Source organism: Dreissena polymorpha, chromosome 6 (genome assembly GCF_020536995.1).
Source record: "Dreissena polymorpha isolate Duluth1 chromosome 6, UMN_Dpol_1.0, whole genome shotgun sequence".
Classification (NCBI taxonomy): domain Eukaryota; kingdom Metazoa; phylum Mollusca; class Bivalvia; order Myida; family Dreissenidae; genus Dreissena; species Dreissena polymorpha.
The window spans coordinates 3,068,438-3,093,307 of record NC_068360.1 but is presented as its reverse complement, the minus strand read 5'-3'; the positions used below and the strand labels follow the sequence as shown (position 1 = coordinate 3,093,307).

Sequence of the window (24,870 nt, the reverse complement as noted above, 5' to 3'; positions counted from 1 at the left end):
GGTGGGGAAGGATTTAATGCCCGCAGTGATTTTAAAACACTATCTGAACAGTTAATTGATGTACACAAGAAGAATCCGCAAACGAATAATAATAACGGCCTCGGGTAAAGATCAATGCGCCGACGGCGTTTAAAGGCTGTTGACAAGATACAAGGAAGTTTCTGCTGTAGTAAATGTTAAAGGAACAGTTGAGCGAGTGGAAATCTAAACAGGTATCAAAAGGAAAAGTTAAACAAAGTACAAATAAATGAAACAAGAAGTGATAAAATATTTCAAAACACTCTATACCAATCGCAAAATTAGAAACGCGTATCAAGGGAGCTTGGTATTTTGCGAACAATTAAATGCCCGGATGTAGATGTAATTTCTGATTGGAAATATAAAGCAAAATCATATACAAACGAGTCTTGAACTACTTTAATAAAGGTTATACAAACTGGGTCTCGAAGGTCAAGAACATGTTTAATAATGAAGGGTTTTGTTATGATTTGAACATTCAAATTTACGTTGTACAAGTAAATAGTTTTGTCAGCGAGTTTGAATGAAGACGTATTGACAATTCTGAACAAAAGTGAAATGGTTAAGTTAATAATTGTTCTGTTTTAGATATGTATAAAATTTGTGAAACGTCGTTGGAATATGACAAATATTGAGACTTAACACCTTGGCGACGACCGAAATCATGGACCTATGTGAAAAAAGTAGAGAGATGAGGCATGAGAAGTACGCCAGCCTGGATTCAAAGGCAAATTACCAGAAAACGCACAAGGGAGGGGGTAAGGACGGAGATGAAAGAGGCCAAGGAGTAATGGATTGAGAAACAATGTATCATCATCGACAAACAGATGACCGCAGGCAGCAGTATTAAAAAGCCTACAGCACCCTCAAAACCGCCACGAAAACCAGTCAGCCCAAAGGCCTGTGCTTTATCAGACGCTGAAGGGAATCTCCTTACCGAGAGTGCCGCAGTCCGTAACAGGTGGACTGAATACTGCAGTGTACTATACAACTACCAGCTTCAACCAGACTCCAGTCTCCTACAGAACAATCCCAGACCAAAAGTGGTCCATACTTAAGGCAGAGGCGGAGGAGGCAGTGCGTAGTCTTAAGGCAGGAAAATCACCGGGATTGGACAACGTCCCTTCCGAGCTGATTGAGCACGAAGGAGAGGCAACGAATTCGGCAATGACGGTAATATGCCAAAAGATCTGAGAGGAAAATACGTGGCTAAATGAGTGGACACAGTCACTGGTCATACCCCTTCCTAAAAGCGCAACCTAAAGTGGTGCGAGAAGTACTGCACCCTCAGCCTCGTCAGTCTTCCCAGCAAAGTCATGTTACGCATCATCCTTTCATCCTTAATCGATTGAAAAGTAAGACCGAGGTACTGCTGGCCGAAGAGCACAGGGCGGAGAACAATGGAACTGATCTTCAATTGCAGAATCCTGTTTGAGAAACACCTGCAACATCCACGTGAGCTCTTTCTCAACTGAATCGACTTTAAGAAAGCTTTCGACCGCGTGCCCTATGGCATGTAATGAGAGGATTCAACATTATTAACAAAGGACTAGTGATTGTCATTAAAAACTACGAAAATGCCTGCAGCGCAGTTCTTCTCAACGGACAGCAGCGGAACTTCTTCAGGACATCAGTTGGCGTCCGTCAGGGATGGCTTCATGTTCAACCTTTTCCTTGAGCAGATAATGCAGGACACTCACCATGGCCACCACACCTCTATCTCCATCGGTGGAAAACCCATCTCCAACCTGGATGACATTGACTTCATGGATGGCACCAGCGGTAAACTTCAAGATCTCACCACCAGACTCTATGAAAAAGCAGGATCATACGAGATGGAGGTCAGCACTGAGAAGTCGAAGATCATGGTGAAAAGCACGACCAACACCAGTGCATTCACCATGAACGCAAAGAAGCAATAAATAGTGACCAGCTTCAAGTACGTGGACGCAACTCTGTCTAAGTATGGTAACAGTATCGCTGAGGTCCGAATAAGAGTTGCCATGGCGACCGCAGCGATGGTAATTTTTTCAAGTTATCGGACCTCATGTCGGGAATTTTGGTACCCGCTCCGCGTCAGAAAGCATGTATTACTTAACCGAAATCCCAGATAAACCGCCATTTCAAAAACACGTGGAAACAATGCTTTGTAAATATTCGTAAAAGACATCGTTGAATACTATTGTAGAAGTGTTAATTATTACTTTAACCACCATAACACCCAGTAACATGGTTTATTTCGGAATGCGCGCAAGAGTCTGAGAGCGTTTTTAACTTACAGTAATACACGCTATAGCTAGATAGCTCATGCTATGTATTGAATAAAAACTATTAGTTTTTGCATTTTCATAATAAATACTTTTAACATAACTATTTCACCAGTGCTATAGTTGATAAAAAGACGTCCATTAAAATAAATACAATGTAAAATATCCCGTATTCTATTAGCATAGACGTCACTTTGGTGTTAGCTTTTCTAGGTTTTCTAAACCCTAAGAAACGTGATGAAGTGGGCGAAGATGTCGTCTTCCTGGCGAGATTTCAATTCTTCTTCACGAAAATGAATTGAATGGCAACATTGCAGGACAGCATTAATGATGCTTAATGATTTGCACGCATCTTAAATTATTTCAAGATCTTACAGTTTTGTCATGTTATTGCTTTGTCGTCATGTAAATATTATGTTTCTCGTTCTATTGTTGATGTACAATATTAAAAGTTTAAAAACAGTTTTTGTCATTCAATTTTAACAATTACATCTAGCTATAAACAGTCTCAATATAAAAATAAAAGTCCGATTCCTTTGTTCGATCAAGCTTTTAAACATGTATTCACGAATATTTGATCAACATCTAATACAGAATAATCAACCAAATCAATTTCGAATTAGCGACGGCAACGCTGTGTCAATATTTAGTAACTTCCGGTGAACTTCCGGTAAAAACGAAAGTAGAATTCATGGAGTTATGGTACGGTAAACAAAGTTGATTTAGTTGATTTTTTTCCAACAGATGTTGACCGAATACCCGAATATTCGTTCGGAAGGATGACCGAATATTCGAATACCAAAATCGGTATTCGTTGCCATCCCTAATTTATAAACATGTAATATAGGCAGTGGCGTAGCTGCTATTAGGCACAGCGGGCCCGGGCCTAATTTTTTTTTTGAAACATGAAAAAATTAAAAATGCTTCAACTTCGAAAAACGCATTTAAATGTTGACCCTCAGGGGGAGAGGTGTAAAACAGTAAAATATCAAAGAAAAACAGGCCAAAGTCTTATATTTTCTTATCTTATTATCTGTCTAGATATGCTTTAAATCTCACCACATGCGTTATAGGATTTATAAAAGTTCAGGGGGAGAACCCCCACACCCCCGTTCTTATGTAACATATGCGGGCCTACAGCTAAAAAATTGCTAGCTACGCCCCTGATAGGATCTTGCATGAGTGGTCGTTTTGTATTTAATTTATTAAACAAGTCATCAAAACAAAGATAAAAACCAGGCTTGTCGAGTTTTTTGTCTTTATTTAGATTACGAGTTTAATAAATTTAATACAAAATGACCACGAATCTAAAATTCTATTTATAACATGACCAACACATTTTCTTTTATGCTCTTTTCACCGTTTATTCACATTGTAAAAGAGTTTAACTGAAGAAATTCGCTGGAATAATGACGTCATTTAATCGTCACAAAAATGACGTCATTTCACAGTTATATAACTAGTTTAATAACACCCGTGTAATAAACAAAATTGAGCATTACCTTATTTCACTCATGGAGCGTAGGTCATGTTATAAATATATTTAGATTATCGGCGTATCTGTCTAACCCAGCTTTTCACCTTATATAAACTTTATCAACAGCTTATAACATGGTGGGGAAATTTCCCGGCAGTAGACCCGAATTAATAAATTTGAATATTTCATCAGCTGATTTGAGAGAATTACCCCCAAACAGTGGCCTCATCACTTATTTTCGGCAAATATCGGCATTGTGAGAAAACACTACCGAAAAAGTACAGAGTCATGAAAAAGGGAAATCGTTTAATTATCTTATCACACATGTGTGACGTACACGGTCAGTCTGTCTGGAAATCGTTCCTGAAAGCCAAAATAGGCTATCCATAGTTTGCTTTAAAGGGGCCTTTTCACAGATTTTGGCATTTTTTAACTTATTCATTAAATGCTTTATATCGATAAATGTAAACATTGGATCGTAAAAGCTCCAGTAAAAAATCAAGAATAAAATTAAAAAAAGGAAAAGAACATTGCCCGGACCAGGTTTCGAACCAGTTACCCCTGGAGTCCTGCCAGAGTCCTGAAGTAAAAACGCTTTAGCCTACTGAGCTATTCCGCCGATTACACGTATATGATGTATTTTATACCTTATATAAGCAATCTTCGTAGTTTCACAAAATTTAACGACAAAAACAGAACTCTCCAAATTATTCAATCGTTTCGCGTTGCAACGCTTTATAATTTTTAGGTTTTAAAATCGTCAAAAGATGCATATAATGGCTATATTAGACCATGGTAAATGTTCAGTATTACTGTTTCCTCACAAATATCATAACTAAAACGAAAATTTGCGAATCTGAAACAACTTTTTTCAATTTTGTCAATTTACCAAAGCGTGAAAAGATCCCTTTAATAACACAGTCGGTCTTCAATTTTCTATCGAAAAGTATCGTGGTTGTATGTTCTTTTCACAAGACGCCATAAGATTGTTAAAGACCGCGTCATGTTAAAATTGATCTTATGCAATATGCGTCCAGCGTAGCTCGAGCCTAGCCTGCGCATCCGCGTTATAGTTGACAGCGATGCTCCTAAAGCTCCTTACATGATATAGATCCAGACACGTTCTATGTAACAAACATAACAACAAGTGTCATAATGTGGTAAACCACGCTTTGTCTGGTACTAGATTTTTCAGGAGCCCGTCTTACTAAATATCGCCCGACAAATCAAATTTACGATACAAGTTTTGAAGATAAGTTGTCTTAAGTAACAAAATCAATTAGTTTATTTCTGCTATTCTATTAATTTCCATGTTATCAGTAACACTCAAATGCAGTCGTAAATAAGGTTTCTCGTCAGATAGTTGATATTGCAGGGCCGCGTAGTCCAAGTCCGTAAGGTTTAATGCTAGTTACTAGTTGTTCGAGACCGTTTTTTCTCAATATATTATCATAAGAACTCACACAATTTCATTATAAAACAAACGAGATCGACTTTGTTTATTCAATGAATTTATTGAAATAAACAAAAATGTTAAAATTTGATTTCTCGAGTAAATACCATAGATTAATGTTAAAAACAAATCAACTCTTGCTTAAACAGCAGGTAAAGAATCGCAGTAACCTCTCAAGTAAACTTTGCTGCTTGCTTGACATATCCGTCCGTCGCTCGTCGGTTAGTTGCCCGAAATTGTGCCCAATAACTGTATCGGGCGCAGTAAAGTCTTTCGGTTGAGTTGCTTCATTTTGGATGGTATAATAATCATCGATGAAGCTGTCCATTGACATGTCGACACAGTCTAAACTGTGACCTCTCAGAACATAATGACGGCACGCCCCGCGCTTGGCATCGGTTGGTCCACATACCATATCGGTCAAAGAAATAGAGCTGAAACTTCTATCTGCCGTGGGAAACCTTTGCGGAGACAGACATCTGTAATTGAGAAGGGTCAGGCCTATGAAGCCCCTCTGATATGTATACTCATGTTCTGCATCCACAGAGGCGTCTGATGATGATGATAAAGAACTAAGGGACGCGCTGTACCAAATGTCGCCACTTAATTTAGACGCCAGGTAATACATGGCGGTTGTGAAATCATCCCATATAGCGGCGGCCTTGCTACTGCTGCATAACTGAAAGGAGATCTTGCCTTTGAGCGGACTGGAGATTGTTACAATCATGCTGGCATTTTTGTACGTGACACCGAGCAGACCTACCGGAGTGAGAGACACCGGATTGTGGTCGATCTCCGGTCCGCGGGGATTGATGCCGGCGACGACGACGCATCTCTCACCAATCCCGATACTGAACAGACCATTTGCTTTCATGGTGCCGCCTTGAAGGAACACAAATATGCCTTCGGCCTGAAGCTTTTCATTGATGTTATACATGCTGCGAAGTGTGTATTGTAGTGTGTGTGCATCAATTGTGTACCTGAAATACACACATGTACTATGCGTTGACGTATTTATAATAACCTTATATATAACGCAAACATTTACTTATATCGGAATTAAACATCTATATAAATAGAAATAAACTGCTTTTTAATAACAGATTTCAAAATCAGAGCGGTCAATTGTAATCAATGATTGCCCATGAACTTTTATATCGGTAGCCGCGCATTTGTAAATAGTATGTCAGTTTTAATGCTGAAACAATTGCTCAATAAAATATGTGTTCTTCTTATTTGTAGCTTGAATATATTAACAGACTTTCGGATAATACAATGTATTTCAATTAAAATGTTACGCTACATTATAAATCAATATTTCATTTTAATGATTTGTATTAGGACAAAATATTTAAAATCAAAAAACCTCTTTCCGGATATATAAGCCTCAATATTTTTTCAAAACTTGGTTTTATAAATGGACTACCTTTTCTTTATGTTACTCAACAAAACAATTGTATATTTACACTAAGAAGCAAATAAATACAATAACATTAACCGCTTGACAATATGCTGTCTTCTGCTTTAGCTTGATTTCTACTTTGACGTTAATGTTTACGTAGCGTCATTTAACGTCGCGTCATTTGACGTGATTGGCTGTTTAAACATAACATAATTACGTCATAGCACGTGTGCGTTAAATCAATACATATATGAAAAATGAAACTTGAGAAACATAATTAGGAGATCATTTTTTATTAACGATAGTCGTTTGATATAAAGGCAATATATGGCAATACATGCAGAGGACCATATAAGATGCGTATTTGCATAAAATACGCATGAAAAAAAAACAAGAAAAAAACGCATGACTTAAAATTTTGTTGAGTAAAAAACTCCTGGCTAAATTCGGATAAAACATAGTGTGCAATTTCAATGCGTATTAGCCGTTTATACATGCATATAAAGTCATGAAAACATGACTGGTTCCCGACATTGTTTCCACACCGGTAAACACGTAGTGACTTCATTGTGTCACACCGGTCTTAATAACGTAGTGACGTCACCATCTATGTATATAATGGTAATGACTTCACCATAGGTATAGAATGTGGTTCCCGACCTAATTTACTCCTCAGTCAGAACGGTATAATTTCATTTTGGCCCACGATAAAGGCCGATGTTGACACAACGGGCTCCCTGCTGCATTGTTGAGAATCGATATACGCTTATGGTGAAAACATTTGACATCACATTCGATATATTTTTTGCTATCAGTTCATCTCTTGTGTGGCAATATGAAAAAACTTTTTCCTTCAAGCACTTTTTAAATGGCAGCCTACACATATAATAAACAAGTTTTGTGGGCCAAGCTTAGAAGATTTTGATCGTGGCTGTACAATGTGTGCTTAACAGTGGCTTGCCAAATCAAGACGGAAAAGAGATTAATGGCTGCCTATAAGACAAGGGCAAAACAAAACAGAAACACTGTTAAATAAAACAAAAGTGATTGCTTTATTGTGTACAAGACTGCTTGTTATAGCGAGTTAACACTATATGTACAATTTATTATTAATTCTGATCCTTTGAACATAAATACTCCTTACAATTATCGGATTTTGATTTTTACTCATCAATTAAACATTTCATGAGTGAAATACCCATCGGCTGATAAAAATTATCTGGAGCTCTGAATACATGTACATATAACAGGGCATAACAATTAAAATTATTAAATCTTACATCACCGCTTTTGAACGAAATCTTCTAATCAAGTATAGCGAGAATATGACTGAAGTCAAACATTTGTTTTAACGCTGTACATAATTAATTGTGCATGTATTTTCATCCCTTCGACAAATGTGATATGATATGGTATCATTTCATTTCGCTTCACTCATAATTTACACGATTAAACAATCGCTTGATTTCCTCGTTGTGTTGCACTCGATTTGATATGTATGCAGTCCGCTTTCTGTGAAACTTTCGACTGATCTCCAAAACAAGTGCAAAAAGGGACACATATGTGAATGCACTTGAAAATTAAAAAGAAAAACTGGAACATGTGCATATCTTCGCGATTATGGCTGGCTAGTTTGGCTGATGAGCCACCATTACTGATGAACGTCTTTACTGCCCGGCGCTTGGCAGGTAGGCAATCGGTGCCGCTTGATTTTACTGACTGTTGAGTCGGTTAACGGCCGTGTCAGATGTGTGGCAGATACGGTATCCATGTAGGGGCGTTTGCCCGGGAGGGAATCGAGTTGAGATAGAAACAACATCGGACGATCAACGCACGGTAATCGCCAGGCGATCGCCCGACATCGGATTCATTTAATGTGTATCGGCAAAAGGAAAGCTATTTGCCAGGGGCATATACATCGGTCGGCGACCGTCTGATTGCAGGAGGACATCCGCATGATGCCCGGCGGACGCCGGACGGCGCTCATTATGATTCATGTACAATGAATCCGATGTCGGGCGCACGCCGGGAAATAGCTTTTTTGATCTCAACTCGATTTCTTTTCACGCCCTTTGCCGGGTAATTTGTTTAGTGAGATTAAAATTTAATCGGGAATCCCGATCAGCGGAAAAATACGTCGTCCGCTGATCGGACGGTGATTGGTGTATGTTTGTGACAGATTATTTAACTTTGTCACTCATCGGATCGATCGAATACAGTATATTGCCGATAATGATGGATTAAGGATTGTATTTATTGATGTTTTATTTGTTTTGTTTTGAAAGATTTTATGATAGGGTTTGAATATAATTCTTTATAAAAGGACTTTAAATAAGAATATGGTATTGTGCTGGAGGTGAACCAGAGTACCCAGAGGAAACATCAGCCATTCAGTATTATGACCACCAACCATTCGTGAAGTAGGGAGTGGGAATTGAACCCGGGTTTCTATGTGAATTCAAGAAAATTCGCTTACTAAACAGTTAATATTTTTAATTTGCGTTAAATCTAGATAAGTCAATCAGAATCGCACATTTTCTCAACAAACATGTGTAATACTGTTTTGATAAGAGAGGTTATAAATTATCATATAAGATCTTATTGCATCGCAACAAAGCGCCACACAAAGTATGGAATCGTACCTTCACAATGTTGTCATCGCGGCGAATCGCATTCCCGATAAATAGCACGTTTTATTACGATGTGTAAAGATCTCAAGATCAATGCTGGATCATGATCCGCAACATAGCTGAGACCATGTCCTATATATGTGATCTTACCGTGGTATTTTATCCGAACTTTTCTGATATTGAGTTCAATCGTGATAATCGTGTTTCATCAGGGATGTGTTGTCTGGTGTTAATGTGCTGACTTTATAATGCGTATATGTTCGATTGCTTTATATACCAGTCATCTTTTGTATTAAACGTTATGTCGAGGTGCCGATAACTAGGTGCTTCACATCGGACATTTTAAGACCCAGGGTGGAACGAACTGTCTCAAAATCTACACGCGTGCGCTTATGCACGCACTACACACACCCATTCTGGACTTTAATTAGACCAGCAGCAGTAAAATTAAGGTTTAATATATGGTGTGTAAGATCGTAATGTTTCCTCTACAAATTGTGTTCAGATTATGCCACTCGTGAAAAATCCATGTTAGATCAAATGTTTAATAAAAACTTGATCAGCACAATAACTTTCAAAAGTAAATGTTTTCTCTCAATCCACTATTGAAGTAGTATATAAGCAATCTTACTATTTTTCATCGTTTGAGCAAAATTCACGTACTAAATACTACTTAACGGTTTATTTCTGGTAGTTTTAATATATGTTTATAATATCTTTTTTTTAAGTTTAAAGAAACAACATTGTAATATAGCAAAATACATACTTTACATTGAATATAAAAATATGAAAATTCGATTTAATAATTGATAATTGCCTTAAATAGATCTATGATGCAAATCCTTTATCTGCTATATTGTAAGGTGGCTTCGGTATATTTAGAATACAATTCACTATATTTAATAATAAATATTTTTTTCTGGTACAGAATTATAATTAATCTAGAATTATTAAAGCTACTTTTCAGAAAAATCAGTGTGAAGTGTACAAGTGCATTGTCAGTTGGAATTACTTTATAAAGAGTTCGTATGTACATAACTGCCGCAACATTGCGTAATATAAATTAAAACTTAACATGTGTGCTTAACATGATTCACGTTTCTTTTACTTTGTCAATGTACCGATAATCGTTCAAAACAGGAACATATCATAGAAAATGAATGCAATAAAATAATGTGAGAATCTAAAAAGTATGCGCAATATCGTTATTCATCGGCTAATAGACAGCTCTCTCTTGTTCTGATTTGTTGCTATGCAACAATTGGGACGAACGCCTTCGCGATAAAATGTCTACGTGCCATGATGCCAAATCGTAATTTAATGACTTATAAGCACGCTAAGTAGAAAATTATTTCGCAGGTGTGAAAATGTTACATTATTTATAGTTTGTGCATTATCAAACATGATATTTTCAGAATATGTGACACTTCAACAAACGCCATAAATTTACATGCACTTCCAATTACCGGTAATACATGGGTGTCTTCCGTTACGATACGAAGTATCACGCTTCGATTGTATACATACCTAGCATTAATGTGTTTAACTTGTATTCATCATATATTATGTATTGTTACCACTAGCGGGGTTCCTGTGTATGTTTATAATAAACTAAATGGAACTTTTTATGTATACATTTGCTATTTATTTAATAAGTTTATATAATAGGACCCGCATACCCAAACATTAACTTTGCTGTGAAAATACCTTTTTATTAAATATTTAATTCCTCCTTATGAACGATAAAATTGTACAAATGTATAACAACATTTTGCCTTTGAATAAAACAATGAAATTACAAAGCGAGTCAACGTTCATAATTACATTGTTTATGTGCGCATTATGCACACAACAGTATGCAAATATTGCATCAAGTTCATTATACAATACATACAAGCAGTTTTCCGCGACCGTTTGCATTTAAACAGTACATATCCAATATTGTTTTGTAATATCCTTCCCTAAAGAGGGCGTCAATTGGGAGACTTGTGATGATTTTTGGAGGGTTCATATATTTTATAGGATTTGTGGTCAATTTGATGATAATTATCCGTACATATACAAACTAGAAATGGCGCGGCAGACACCGACGCGTATCCCCACGCCGCATGTTTGACCCAGGGGCACCCTAGGGTTGGTAATGAGGCCATGCATAGTTGAGATTGACCGTATTGTCATAAGATATGTTCAGTATCAATTGGAAGTGAATCGGTGTATAAATGAAGAAGTTAATGTAAAATAACATAAAACAAGAGATGTGTTTGTCGTAACACAATGCCCCATTCTGCGCCGCTTTGATTTATTAAAAAAAATTATCATTTGGCAGGTTCATTACTTACCTCCCTTTAAATCTTATTACTTTCCTTGGATTTGTTTTTTGACCTTTGACCTTGAAGGATGACCTTGATCATTCACCACTCAACATGTGCAGCTCCATGAGATACACATGCATGCAAAATATCAAGTTGCTATCTTCAATATTGATAAAGTTGTGGCCAATGCACCATACCGGGGGCATAAAAATGAGTGAAAATCTCTGACACGGCCCACCTCAACCCCCATAACTTTTAACACAGGGGTCAGATCAAAATCCCAAATAGTGCAGGGTCGCACATATGCTCATAGCTACTATGTGTGTACGTTTCAAGGTTCTAGTGCTTATGGTGTAGGAGGAGATAGTGGCCAGGACGGACAGACGGACGGACAGACGGACGGACGGCGGAGATAACCACAATATCCATACGCTTTTCAAGAAGCGTGGGGATAATTATAAAATTTAATAGTAGATTTTGGTAGATTTTGGCTAGAGTCCGGTCGTTTTGGCTATATTCCGGTAGAATCTGGTAGCTTTTTGGTAGACTCTGATAAATCCGGTATTCCAGTAACCGCGGCGCACTGGTTTTACCCACGATAACCTCGATTTGGAATTTGTTTTCGCAGGTCTGAACAAATTTGTTATTGTTTTAATTTCCATAATTGATCGCGATAACTTAAACATCTGATTTCAACAAAGGTGAGTATGATAAAGTATAAATATACATCGCTTAATGTTGATGCCAGCACAAACGTTGTTTTTGTCATTTATGTCTCGGCAGTCTGTAATACATTTTCGCGACGTGTTGATAACAACGCTTGTCATGCTTGTCTACTCTGGTTGATCTAAGCATCCGTTACATTTGGTTTTTTCTTATGTTCAGCATATAATGCATATGAGAATTCTTGAAAAACTGTTCTTCTATTCAATGAAAAGCAGTGTTGACTGGTTGAGGACCGATAGACAAAGGAAATCACCACATAAATCTATTGAGATTCAAAATGATTTAGATTTAATAGAAACGCACTTAAGTATGTTTCAGATTGTGAATTTTCAACAATCATACATTTTCCTGTATGAACACGTGTGCTGTGCATTCTCAGCATACATGCATTTTACACAGTTCATTCAACAGATGACCTAATTTAAGTGCATATGGCAATAAATGCAATAAGAACATCAAATATTCAAACTCAAATTCGTACACAATAGTTTTTATCCATTTCAAGTATTCCAAGTAATCATTTAACATTTAAATCATTACTTATTGAATCCAAATGTTGTCATTGTGTATGTTTTGCACAATTGAACAATTAAGTACAACAACATGATGCTCATTGTAGAATAAATTGTATACTGTTGAACAGAAAAAGTGTTGGTTAGAAAAAAGAAAATTCTGTATACATGAAGTCACCTTAACTGTGAACATAACCTATTTCTTCTTAACGTTTCAGGTAAAACGTGAGGTCTTGAATTCTAACAAAGTTGATGAAACCTTAAATGACTGATATTGCTGCTGAATCTCCATCTAAAGTTGGCAACTTTGTCATCAGGTATTCAACTGATGTGCAGTATATAGAAGATGTTGCTTGTGAAACAATAAAGAACTATTTCAACAACATAGACAATAATCAGTTGGCACAATACTTTGTTGACCCTGACAAAGCATTTATTCCAAGAGCTTTTTCTAACATAGAAACTCTTGAAAAAGAACCTGCAGATCAGGATCATGTGAAAGCACTGTTTGATAGAAGTACAAAAAATCCATTGAATATGGCAAAGAGATCTGGAAATGTACCTGGATCCAGTTTTCAACCAGATGTTATAGTGTCCACCTCCCATCACAGACCTGGTCCTGATGGAAGTCCAGCCTTGGTGCCGCCCAGTGCACAGGGATTTGGGGCGTCCAATCTTAGTGAGACTGGCGAACTCTTCGCACCTGTGCGGACTCTCACCTTTTCTGATATCGATCAGAGCTCGCAGATTGAGGATAGTTACGTTAACGAAAGTCGTCTTGTATCCACGCCAGACAAAAAGGACAAAAACTCTGGTCACTACGATTATAGCAATTTGCTAGACAGACCTTATGATCCTGTTGGGAGCTTGAGAAGAAATAATGGAAATATGAACGGACAACCAGAGGATTCTAGCGACTCAGAAAATGCAGATGAAAGATTTGGAAGCCAGTCTCCCGAATTTCGTCAGCTTGAAGGTGAGGCAGATAATGAACCACTGACCAATACTGGTCCTTTCAACCCGTCTATGCATGGATTGAGTAAAGAGTTCATGGACCAGTTTGTTGGCAAGACTTCTCATCAGGGCTATGGGGATGTGTTTTCTCCTCTGGGCTCAAATGTGTTTCATGTAGCTGAAAGAAGAATGCAGAGTGCAACACCTCCCTTACATTCTCCTGCACCAAATAGTCCTTACGCAAAGTACGCAAAAGGTTCACCCGGAAGTAAGTCACCAAGGTCCCCTAAATATCAGCAGTCCCCTAGAGGTCAAGGTCAGGGTAGAAGTGATTACGATGCAGATGAAATACAGTTTGTCAACTCACCTACCAGAATTGTTCATCCCTTTAACCGTGAAGTGATTGGGCATGGTGCAAACACTGCTAAGTCCTACAGTCATGGGTATCTTGGAAATGCTAGTACGTTACACACAGCTAAGGGGAGATCATTCAGCCATCAAGACGTCAACCAGGACTACTCATTTCAGCCGATAGAAAAGCAGCCCACTAGTTCTGCTCCTCGAAACATTCCCAAAAACTTGAACGAGTACTTTGATCACCATGATCGAGAGCAGGAAGCTAAAGCTGCAATGTATCTGAATAATTACCAATTTGAAACAGCATATGAAGATCAGTATGGTGATGACCTTGACATTGAAAGTAGGCAAGGGGACGGGTCTGTGAGTGATGGAGATACCGGTGCATCAAGAGGAACCTTCAACCATGCAACCAATCCTGGCAATGCTCACGATGGGAGTATTTCCCCTGAGCCTGGCCAAAAGGGCGTACCAAGGACCCAGGTCTCTGTGAGGCTTCCACAGCCGACGTATGATACTCTCTCTGGGGACATATCAAATGGGAATCACTTTTTGTCTTATCCTACAAGCCCGCCACCACCTCCTGATGTTGCTCTGACAGTTCACGAAATTAATGATAATGATGCTGACACACATGAAAATGGCGCAGCTGGAAACAAGGTCATGGATCTTTTACAAAATCAGTCCTCTGTGGACAGTGGTGAGCATTATGAAAGGGATTCAAATCCAAATACAGCTGATGTTGATTCAAGTAGTGCTCATGTTACATCCGTGAAAACAGCACTTCATATGAGCCAGAAGTCTAAGGATACAGGCCAACCACAGATGGGGCCTATCAGTTCTAATTCATACTTGGAGCTTCCAACACAGCAACATCAGTCTTTGGACAACTTTCAGGTGCCCAGTAAGTTGCCTGTCCCCCAGGCTAACAACAGCAGATCACAGGGTGGCATTGCTACTGTGGGAATGAAGCCACATGATACTGTACCAAGTCAGGTTAATTTGTCCCAACCCTTTGTGTCCACTGCTCCAACAAGCGGTGGCATCAATTCCCAGGCCGGGGTGTCGTCCAGACTGTTGCAGGAGACTGCCTCACACCGTAGTAAGACAACACAGAAGTATGTGTCCACCCAGCCACAAGTTGTCCCCAAGACATCAACAACTTCAGTGAATGGGAGCAAACCAAGCCAAGAATTCAAAAAGCCTGTGGATGTTTGTCCCAAGGCAGTAATCAGCAGTGTACATGTACCTTCACAAGGGGCAAAGAAAACATTGGTCAATGAAACTGCTAATAAATTCAAGGTGTCAGATAGAGCAAAACCAAAGTCTACATCTATGGAAACGTTACCACAAAGACAGCAGAAAGGTTCAGTAAATAATGCAAACCAGTCAAAAGCAGTTGAACATGGAGCAAATGGGACTCATTTTAGAAGTAGCACGTCATCTTCAAATCAGACTGATAGATCTAAAAATCAAGGCCAGCCTAAAGCAACAGATAATTCAGCCGGTAAGTTTTGTTGTGTGGGTCTTAAACAATTTAAATGTCAAATTTTGATTTAAGATTTTGATTTGATGTATGGTTATTATGCCCCCCTTCGAAGAAGAGGGGGTATATTGCTTTGCTCATGTCAGTCGGTCTGTCGGTCCGTCCACCAAGTGGTTGTCAGACGATAACTCAGGAACGCTTGAGCCTAGGATAATGAAACTTCATAGGTACATTGATCATGACTCGCAGATGACCCCTATTGATTTTGAGGTCACTAGGTCAAAGGTCAAGGTCACGGTGACCCGAAATAGTAAAATGGTTTTTGGATGATAACTCAAGAACGCTTATGCCAAGGATCATGAAACTTGATAGGTAGATTGATCATGACTAGCAGATGACCCCTATTGATTTTCAGGTCAAAGGTCAAGGTCACGGTGACCGGAAATAGTAAAATGGTTTACGGATGATAACTCAAGAACGCTTATGCCTAGGATTATGAAACTTGATAGGTACATTGATCATGACTCGCAGATGACCCCTATTGATTTTAAGGTCACTAGATTAAAGGTCAAGGTCACTGTGACCCGAAATAGTAAAATGGTTTCCGGATGATAACTCAAGAACGCTTATGCCTAGGATCATGAAACTTCATAGGTACATTGATCATGGCTCACAGATGACCCCTATTGATTTTCAGGTCACTAGGTCAACGGTCAAGGTCACAGTGACAAAAAACATATTTACAAAATGGCTGTCACTACAACTGAGAGGCCATATGGGGGGCATGCATGTTTTACAAACAGCCCTTGATTTACCTATTGAACTGATCGTGGGTTGTTTACTGTTATAAATGTACACCATATACATGTGTAGGTGAATGTAATGTTCTTTTAGAATACGATGTTATTATGTACAATCTTACGTGTTCTAGGTTACAACGACAGTTTGGATGAAAATGTCGAGGCAAGTAGACTGGTTACCCAGGTACAGAAAACCAGTCCAGTCCATGTACAGGAACAGCAAGAGAGACGGAACCAGTCTAGGGTACATAAAACACTATTTTATTGGAAGTAGTGAGAAAAAAATTAACGTTTACCAAAATTCCTTGAAATAATTCTCTAATATCTTACTTTTGATGCCAGAAAAATAAACAAAAATGATTATAACTGAATACCCAGTGAAATATCTACACAAAGATTCTTTTGACGAAAATAAATTTGAAGACATAAAGGATAAGATCTAGAGTATAATAGAAAGATGCTGCCCCCTGCTTCTTTTTTGGCTCCCACACCTGTCCCATAATTTGCAAGATAAAAACAAAAATTACTGTTCAATGGCTAATGGTTTATGCTTGAAAAAACTGATTTACTATAGTAGTGTAGCATAAAGACACTTTCCAGATTAATTGATCTTGAGAAAAATGTAACAAAACTCGCGTGGTTACCACCCGGCCTTTTTTGTAGGAAGCACCCTGTACCTTTTGTAAATTTAGATCTTAGATTAAGATCTTCTCCAATGGGTTTATGTGAAGATTTTACTGGTGCTTTGTTACGGTGAATGTCACTCATGTGATAGTCAAGATGGTGACGTCCTAGTTGATGCGGGTATAAAGGGTATAAAACGGCAAAAAATACCTGTCTCTGCATTGACCTCGCCATCTTGACTATCACTTGATTACCCCCTCTGTAACTGCTGAGGAGGTCATAGTTGGGAGGTTATTTCAGGCACCAGGGGACAGCACCCTGGACCTGGCAGGCATGGAGGAGGTGAGGCATCAGCTCCAGTCAATGATGAGACTCTCCCAGGCTCACATGTCACCTCAAGGTAAGACATTAGCTCCAGTCAATGATGACACTCTCGCAGGCTCACATGTCACCTCAAGGTAAGACATCAGCTCCAGTCAATGATGACACTCTCCCAGGCACACATGTCACCTCAAGGTAAGACATCAGCTCCAGTCAATGATGAGACTCTCCCAGGCTCACATGTCACCTCAAGGTAAGACATAAGCTCCAGTCAATGATGAGACTCACCCAGGCACACATGTCACCTCAAGGTAAGACATCAGCTCCAGTCAATGATGAGACTCTCCGAGGCACACATGTCACCTCAAGGTAAGACATCAGCTCCAGTCAATGATGAGACTCTCCCAGGCTCACATGTCACCTCAAGGTAAGACATCAGCTCCAGTCAATGATGAGACTCTCCCAGGCTCACATGTCACCTCAAGGTAAGACATCAGCTCCAGTCAATGATGAGACTCTCCCAGGCTCACGTGTCACCTCAAGGTAAGACATCAGCTCCAGTCAATGATGAGACTCTTCCAGGCTCACATGTCACCTCAAGGTAAGACATCAGCTCCAGTCAATGATGAGACTCTCCCAGGCTCACATGTCACCTCAAGGTAAGACATCAGCTCCAGTCAATGATGAGACTCTCCCAGGCTCACATGTCACCTCAAGGTTAGACATCAGCTCCAGTCAATGATGAGACTCTGGCAGGCACACATGTCACCTCAAGGTAAGACATCAGCTCCAGTCAATGATGAGACTCTCCCAGGCACACATGTCACCTCAAGGTAAGACATCAGCTCCAGTCAATGATGAGACTATCCCAGGCTCACATGTCACCTCAAGGTAAGACATTAGCTCCGGTCAATGATGAGCCTCTCCCAGGCTCAAATGTCACCGCAAGGTAAAACATCAGCTCCAGTCAATGATGAGACTCTCCCAGGCACACATGTCACCTCAAGGTAAGACATCAGCTCCAGTCAATGATGACACTCTCGCAGGCTCACATGTCACCTCAAGGTAAGACATCAGCTCCAGTCAATGATGAGACTCTCCCAGGCTCACATGTCACCTCAAGGTAAGACATCAGCTCCAGTCAATGATGAGACTCTCCCAGGCACACATGTCACCTCAAGGTAAAACATCAGCTCCAGTCAATGATGAGACTCTCCCAGGCTCACATGTCACCTCAAGGTAAGACATTAGCTCCAGTCAATGATGAGACTCTCGCAGGCTCACATGTCACCTCAAGGTAAAACATCAGCTCCAGTCAATGATGAGACTCTCCCAGGCACACATGTCACCTCAAGGTAAGACATCAGCTCCAGTCAATGATGAGACTCTCCCAGGCACACATGTCACCTCAAGGTCAGACATCAGCTCCAGTCAATGATGAGACTCTCCCAGGCTCACATGTCACCTCAAGGTAAGACATCAGCTCCAGTCAATGATGAGACTCTCCCAGGCGCACATGTCACCTCAAGGTAAGACATCAGCTCCAGTCAATGATGAGACTCTCCCAGGCTCACATGTCACCTCAAGGTAAGACATCAGCTCCAGTCAATGATGAGACTCTCGCAGGCTCACATGTCACCTCAAGGTAAGACATCAGCTCCAGTCAATGATGAGACTCTCCCAGGCGCACATGTCACCTCAAGGTAAGACATCAGCTCCAGTCAATGATGACACTCTCGCAGGCTCACATGTCACCTCAAGGTAAGACATCAGCTCCAGTCAATGATGGGGCTCTCCCAGGCTCACATGTCACCTCAAGGTAAGACATCAGCTCCAGTCAATGATGAGACTCTCCCAGGCTCACATGTCACCTCAAGGTAAGACATCAGCTCCAGTCAATGATGAGACTCTCCCAGGCTCACATGTCACCTCAAGGTAAGACATCAGCTCCAGTCAATGATGACACTCTCGCAGGCTCACATGTCACCTCAAGGTAAGACATCAGCTCCTGTCAATGATGAGACTCTCCCAGGCTCACATGTCACCTCAAGGTAAGACATCAGCTCCAGTCAATGATGAGACTCTCCCAGGCTCACATGTCACCTCAAGGTAAGACATCAGCTCCAGTCAATGATGACACTCTCGCAGGCTCACATGTCACCTCAAGGTAAGACATCAGCTCCAGTCAATGATGACACTCTCGCAGGCTCACATGTCACCTCAAGGTAAGACATCAGCTCCTGTCAATGATGAGACTCTCCCAGGCTCACATGTCACCTCAAGGTAAGACATCAGCTCCAGTCAATGATGAGACTATCCCAGGCTCACATGTCACCTCAAGGTAAGACATTAGCTCCGGTCAATGATGAGCCTCTCCCAGGCTCAAATGTCAACGCAAGGTAAAACATCAGCTCCAGTCAATGATGAGACTCTCCCAGGCACACATGTCACCTCAAGGTAAGACATCAGCTCCTGTCAATGATGAGACTCTTCCAGGCTCACATGTCACCTCAAGGTAAGACATCAGCTCCAGTCAATGATGAGACTCTCCCAGGCTCACATGTCACCTCAAGGTAAGACATCAGCTCCAGTCAATGATGAGACTCTCCCAGGCTCACATGTCACCTCAAGGTAAGACATCAGCTCCAGTCAATGATGAGACTCTTGCAGGCACACATGTCACCTCAAGGTAAGACATCAGCTCCAGTCAATGATGAGACTCTCCCAGGCACACATGTCACCTCAAGGTAAGACATCAGCTCCAGTCAATGATGAGACTATCCCAGGCTCACATGTCACCTCAAGGTAAGACATTAGCTCCGGTCAATGATGAGCCTCTCCCAGGCTCAAATGTCACCACAAGGTAAAACATCAGCTCCAGTCAATGATGAGACTCTCCCAGGCACACATGTCACCTCAAGGTAAGACATCAGCTCCAGTCAATGATGACACTCTCGCAGGCTCACATGTCACCTCAAGGTAAGACATCAGCTCCAGTCAATGATGAGACTCTCCCAGGCTCACATGTCACCTCAAGGTAAGACATCAGCTCCAGTCAATGATGAGACTCTCCCAGGCACACATGTCACCTCAAGGTAAGACATCAGCTCCAGTCAATGATGAGACTCTCCCAGGCACACATGTCACCTCAAGGTAAGACATCAGCTCCAGTCAATGATGAGACTCTTCCAGGCTCACATGTCACCTCAAGGTAAGACATTAGCTCCGGTCAATGATGAGACTCTCGCAGGCTCACATGTCACCTCAAGGTAAGACATCAGCTCCAGTCAATGATGAGACTATCCCAGGCACACATGTCACCTCAAGGTAAGACATCAGCTCCAGTCAATGATGAGACTCTCCCAGGCTCACATGTCACCTCAAGGTAAGACATCAGCTCCAGTCAATGATGAGACTCTCCCAGGCACACATGTCACCTCAAGGTAAGACATCAGCTCCAGTCAATGATGAGACTCTCCCAGGCTCACATGTCACCTCAAGGTAAGACATCAGCTCCAGTCAATGATGAGACTCTCCCAGGCTCACATGTCACCTCAAGGTAAGACATTAGCTCCAGTCAATGATGAGACTATCCCAGGCACACATGTCACCTCAAGGTAAGACATCAGCTCCAGTCAATGATGAGACTATCCCAGGCACACATGTCACCTCAAGGTAAGACATCAGCTCCAGTCAATGATGAGACTATCCCAGGCACACATGTCACCTCAAGGTAAGACATCAGCTCCAGTCAATGATGAGACTCTTCCAGGCTCACATGTCACCTCAAGGTAAGACATCAGCTCCAGTCAATGATGAGACTCTCCCAGGCACACATGTCACCTCAAGGTAAGACATTAGCTCCAGTCAATGATGAGACTCTCCCAGGCTCACATGTCACCTCAAGGTAAGACATGAGCTCCAGTCAATGATGAGACTCTCCCAGGCTCACATGTCACCTCAAGGTAAGACATCAGCTCCAGTCAATGATGAGACTCTCACAGGCTCACATGTCACCTCAAGGTAAGACATCAGCTCCAGTCAATGATGAGACTCTTCCAGGCTCACATGTCACCTCAAGGTAAGACATCAGCTCCAGTCAATGATGAGACTCTCCCAGGCTCAAATGTCACCTCAAGGTAAAACATGAGCTCCAGTCAATGATGAGACTCTCCCAGGCTCACATGTCACCTCAAGGTAAGACATCAGCTCTAGTCAATGATGAGACTCTCGCAGGCTCACATGTCACCTCAAGGTAAGACATCAGCTCTAGTCAATGATGAGACTCTCCCAGGCTCACATGTCACCTCAAGGTAAGACATCAGCTCCAGTCAATGATGAGACTCTCCCAGGCACACATGTCACCTCAAGGTAAGACATCAGCTCCAGTCAATGATGAGACTCTCCCAGGCACACATGTCACCTCAAGGTAAGACATCAGCTCCAGTCAATGATGAGACTCTCCCAGGCTCACATGTCACCTCAAGGTAAGACATGAGCTCCAGTCAATGATGAGACTCTCCCAGGCTCACATGTCACCTCAAGGTAAGACATCAGCTCCAGTCAATGATGAGACTCTCCCAGGCTCACATGTCACCTCAAGGTAAGACATTAGCTCCAGTCAATGATGAGACTATCCCAGGCACACATGTCACCTCAAGGTAAGACATCAGCTCCAGTCAATGATGAGACTATCCCAGGCACACATGTCACCTCAATGTAAGACATCAGCTCCAGTCAATGATGAGACTCTTCCAGGCTCACATGTCACCTCAAGGTAAGACATGAGCTCCAGTCAATGATGAGACTCTCCCAGGCACACATGTCACCTCAAGGTAAGACATCAGCTCCAGTCAATGATGAGACTCTCCCAGGCTCACATGTCACCTCAAGGTAAGACATGAGCTCCAGTCAATGATGAGACTCTCCCAGGCACACATGTCACCTCAAGGTAAGACATTAGCTCCAGTCAATGATGAGACTCTCCCAGGCACACATGTCACCTCAAGGTAAGACATTAGCTCCAGTCAATGATGAGACTATCCCAGGCACACATGTCACCTCAAGGTAAGACATCAGCTCCAGTCAATGATGAGACTCTTCCAGGCTCACATGTCACCTCAAGGTAAGACATCAGCTCCAGTCAATGATGAGACTCTCCCAGGCACACATGTCACCTCAAGGTAAGACATGAGCTCCAGTCAATGATGACACTCTCGCAGGCTCACATGTCACCTCAAGGTAAGACATCAGCTCCAGTCAATGATGAGACTCTCCCAGGCTCACATGTCACCTCAAGGTAAGACATGAGCTCCAGTCAATGATGAGACTCTCCCAGGCTCACATGTCACCTCAAGGTAAGACATCAGCTCCAGTCAATGATGAGACTCTCCCAGGCACACATGTCACCTCAAGGTAAGACATTAGCTCCAGTCAATGATGAGACTCTCCCAGGCACACATGTCACCTCAAGGTAAGACATCAGCTCCAGTCAATGATGAGACTCTCCCAGGCACACATGTCACCTCAAGGTAAGACATTAGCTCCAGTCAATGATGAGACTATCCCAGGCACACATGTCACCTCAAGGTAAGACATCAGCTCCAGTCAATGATGAGACTCTTCCAGGCTCACATGTCACCTCAAGGTAAGACATCAGCTCCAGTCAATGATGAGACTCTCCCAGGCACACATGTCACCTCAAGGTAAGACATCAGCTCCAGTCAATGATGAGACTATCCCAGGCACACATGTCACCTCAAGGTAAGACATTAGCTCCAGTCAATGATGAGACTCTCCCAGGCTCACATGTCACCTCAAGGTAAGACATCAGCTCCAGTCAATGATGAGACTCTTCCAGGCTCACATGTCACCTCAAGGTAAGACATCAGCTCCAGTCAATGATGAGACTCTCCCAGGCTCACATGTCACCTCAAGGTAAGACATCAGCTCCAGTCAATGATGAGACTATCCCAGGCACACATGTCACCTCAAGGTAAGACATCAGCTCCAGTCAATGATGAGACTCTTCCAGGCTCACATGTCACCTCAAGGTAAAACATCAGCTCCAGTCAATGATGAGACTCTCCCAGGCACACATGTCACCTCAAGGTAAGACATGAGCTCCAGTCAATGATGACACTCTCGCAGGCTCACATGTCACCTCAAGGTAAGACATCAGCTCCAGTCAATGATGAGACTCTCCCAGGCTCACATGTCACCTCAAGGTAAGACATTAGCTCCAGTCAATGATGAGACTCTCCCAGGCTCACATGTCACCTCAAGGTAAGACATCAGCTCCAGTCAATGATGAGACTCTTCCAGGCTCACATGTCACCTCAAGGTAAGACATTAGCTCCAGTCAATGATGAGACTCTCCCAGGCACACATGTCACCTCAAGGTAAGACATGAGCTCCAGTCAATGATGAGACTATCCCAGGCACACATGTCACCTCAAGGTAAGACATCAGCTCCAGTCAATGATGAGACTCTTCCAGGCTCACATGTCACCTCAAGGTAAGACATTAGCTCCAGTCAATGATGAGACTCTCCCAGGCACACATGTCACCTCAAGGTAAGACATCAGCTCCAGTCAATGATGAGACTCTCCCAGGCTCACATGTCACCTCAAGGTCAGAGTGTCTTCCTTATTGTTACCTGAAGGGTCACATAGCACCTCAAGGTTATATTGTCTTCCTTATTGTTCCCACATGTCACCTCAAGGTTAGATTGTCTTCCTAAGTGTTACTTGATACATAAACTATTGTAGATAAAATAAAACTAGATATCATTAAATTAGTGTCATTTTACCTTATACAAACTTAAACTTTCTTGTTGGTCATATAATAAAAAAATATTTTTATGTCCCCCACCCACTATAGTGGGGAACATATTGTTTTTGCCCTGTCTGTTGGTCTGTACGTTGGTCTGTTGGTCTGTTTACTCCAACTTTAACATTTGCATTAACTTTTTCAATATTCAAGATAGCAACTTGATATTTGGCATGCATGTGTATCTCATGGAGCTGCACATTTTGAGTGGTGAAAGGTCAAGATCATCCTTCAAGGTCAGAGGTCAAATATATGTGGCCAAAATCGCTCATTTTATGAATACTTTTGCAATATTGAAGATAGCAACTTGATATTTGGCATGCATGTGTATCTCATGGAGACGCACATTTTGAGTGATGAAAGGTCAAGGTCATTCTTCAAGGTCAGAAGTCAAATATATGTGGCCAAAATCGCTCATTTTATGAATACTTTGGCATTATTGAAGATACCAACTTGATATTTGGAATGCATGTGTATCTCATGGAGCCGCACATTTTGAGTGGTGAAAGCTCAAGGTCATCCTTCAAGGTCAGAGATCAAGTATATGTGGCCAAAATCGCTCATTTTATTAATACTTTGGTAATATTGAACATACCAACTTGATATTTGGCATGCATGTGTATCTCATGGAGCCGCACATTTTGAGTGGTGAAAGGTCAAGGTCATCCTTCAAGGTCAAAGGTTAAAAAAAATCAAAGCG

At 41.2% G+C, this 24,870-nt stretch overlaps 2 protein-coding genes across 2 annotated transcripts in view; both read left to right on the top strand.

Annotated features, from left to right (window-relative positions):
- The window catches only part of LOC127833219 (uncharacterized), a 1,273,891-nt gene that overhangs the window by 847,363 nt on the left and 401,658 nt on the right, over positions 1-24,870 (top strand). The window lies entirely within an intron of this gene.
- The window catches only part of LOC127833221 (CAP-Gly domain-containing linker protein 1-like), a 606,687-nt gene continuing 596,889 nt past the window's right edge, over positions 15,073-24,870 (top strand). Inside the window, exons 1-3 of the mRNA XM_052358378.1 lie at positions 15,073-15,615; positions 16,526-16,638; positions 17,319-17,418. Coding sequence (XP_052214338.1) covers positions 15,075-15,615; positions 16,526-16,638; positions 17,319-17,418 — 754 coding nt within the window. The 5' untranslated portion in view covers positions 15,073-15,074. The remainder of the gene's footprint in view (positions 15,616-16,525; positions 16,639-17,318; positions 17,419-24,870) is intronic.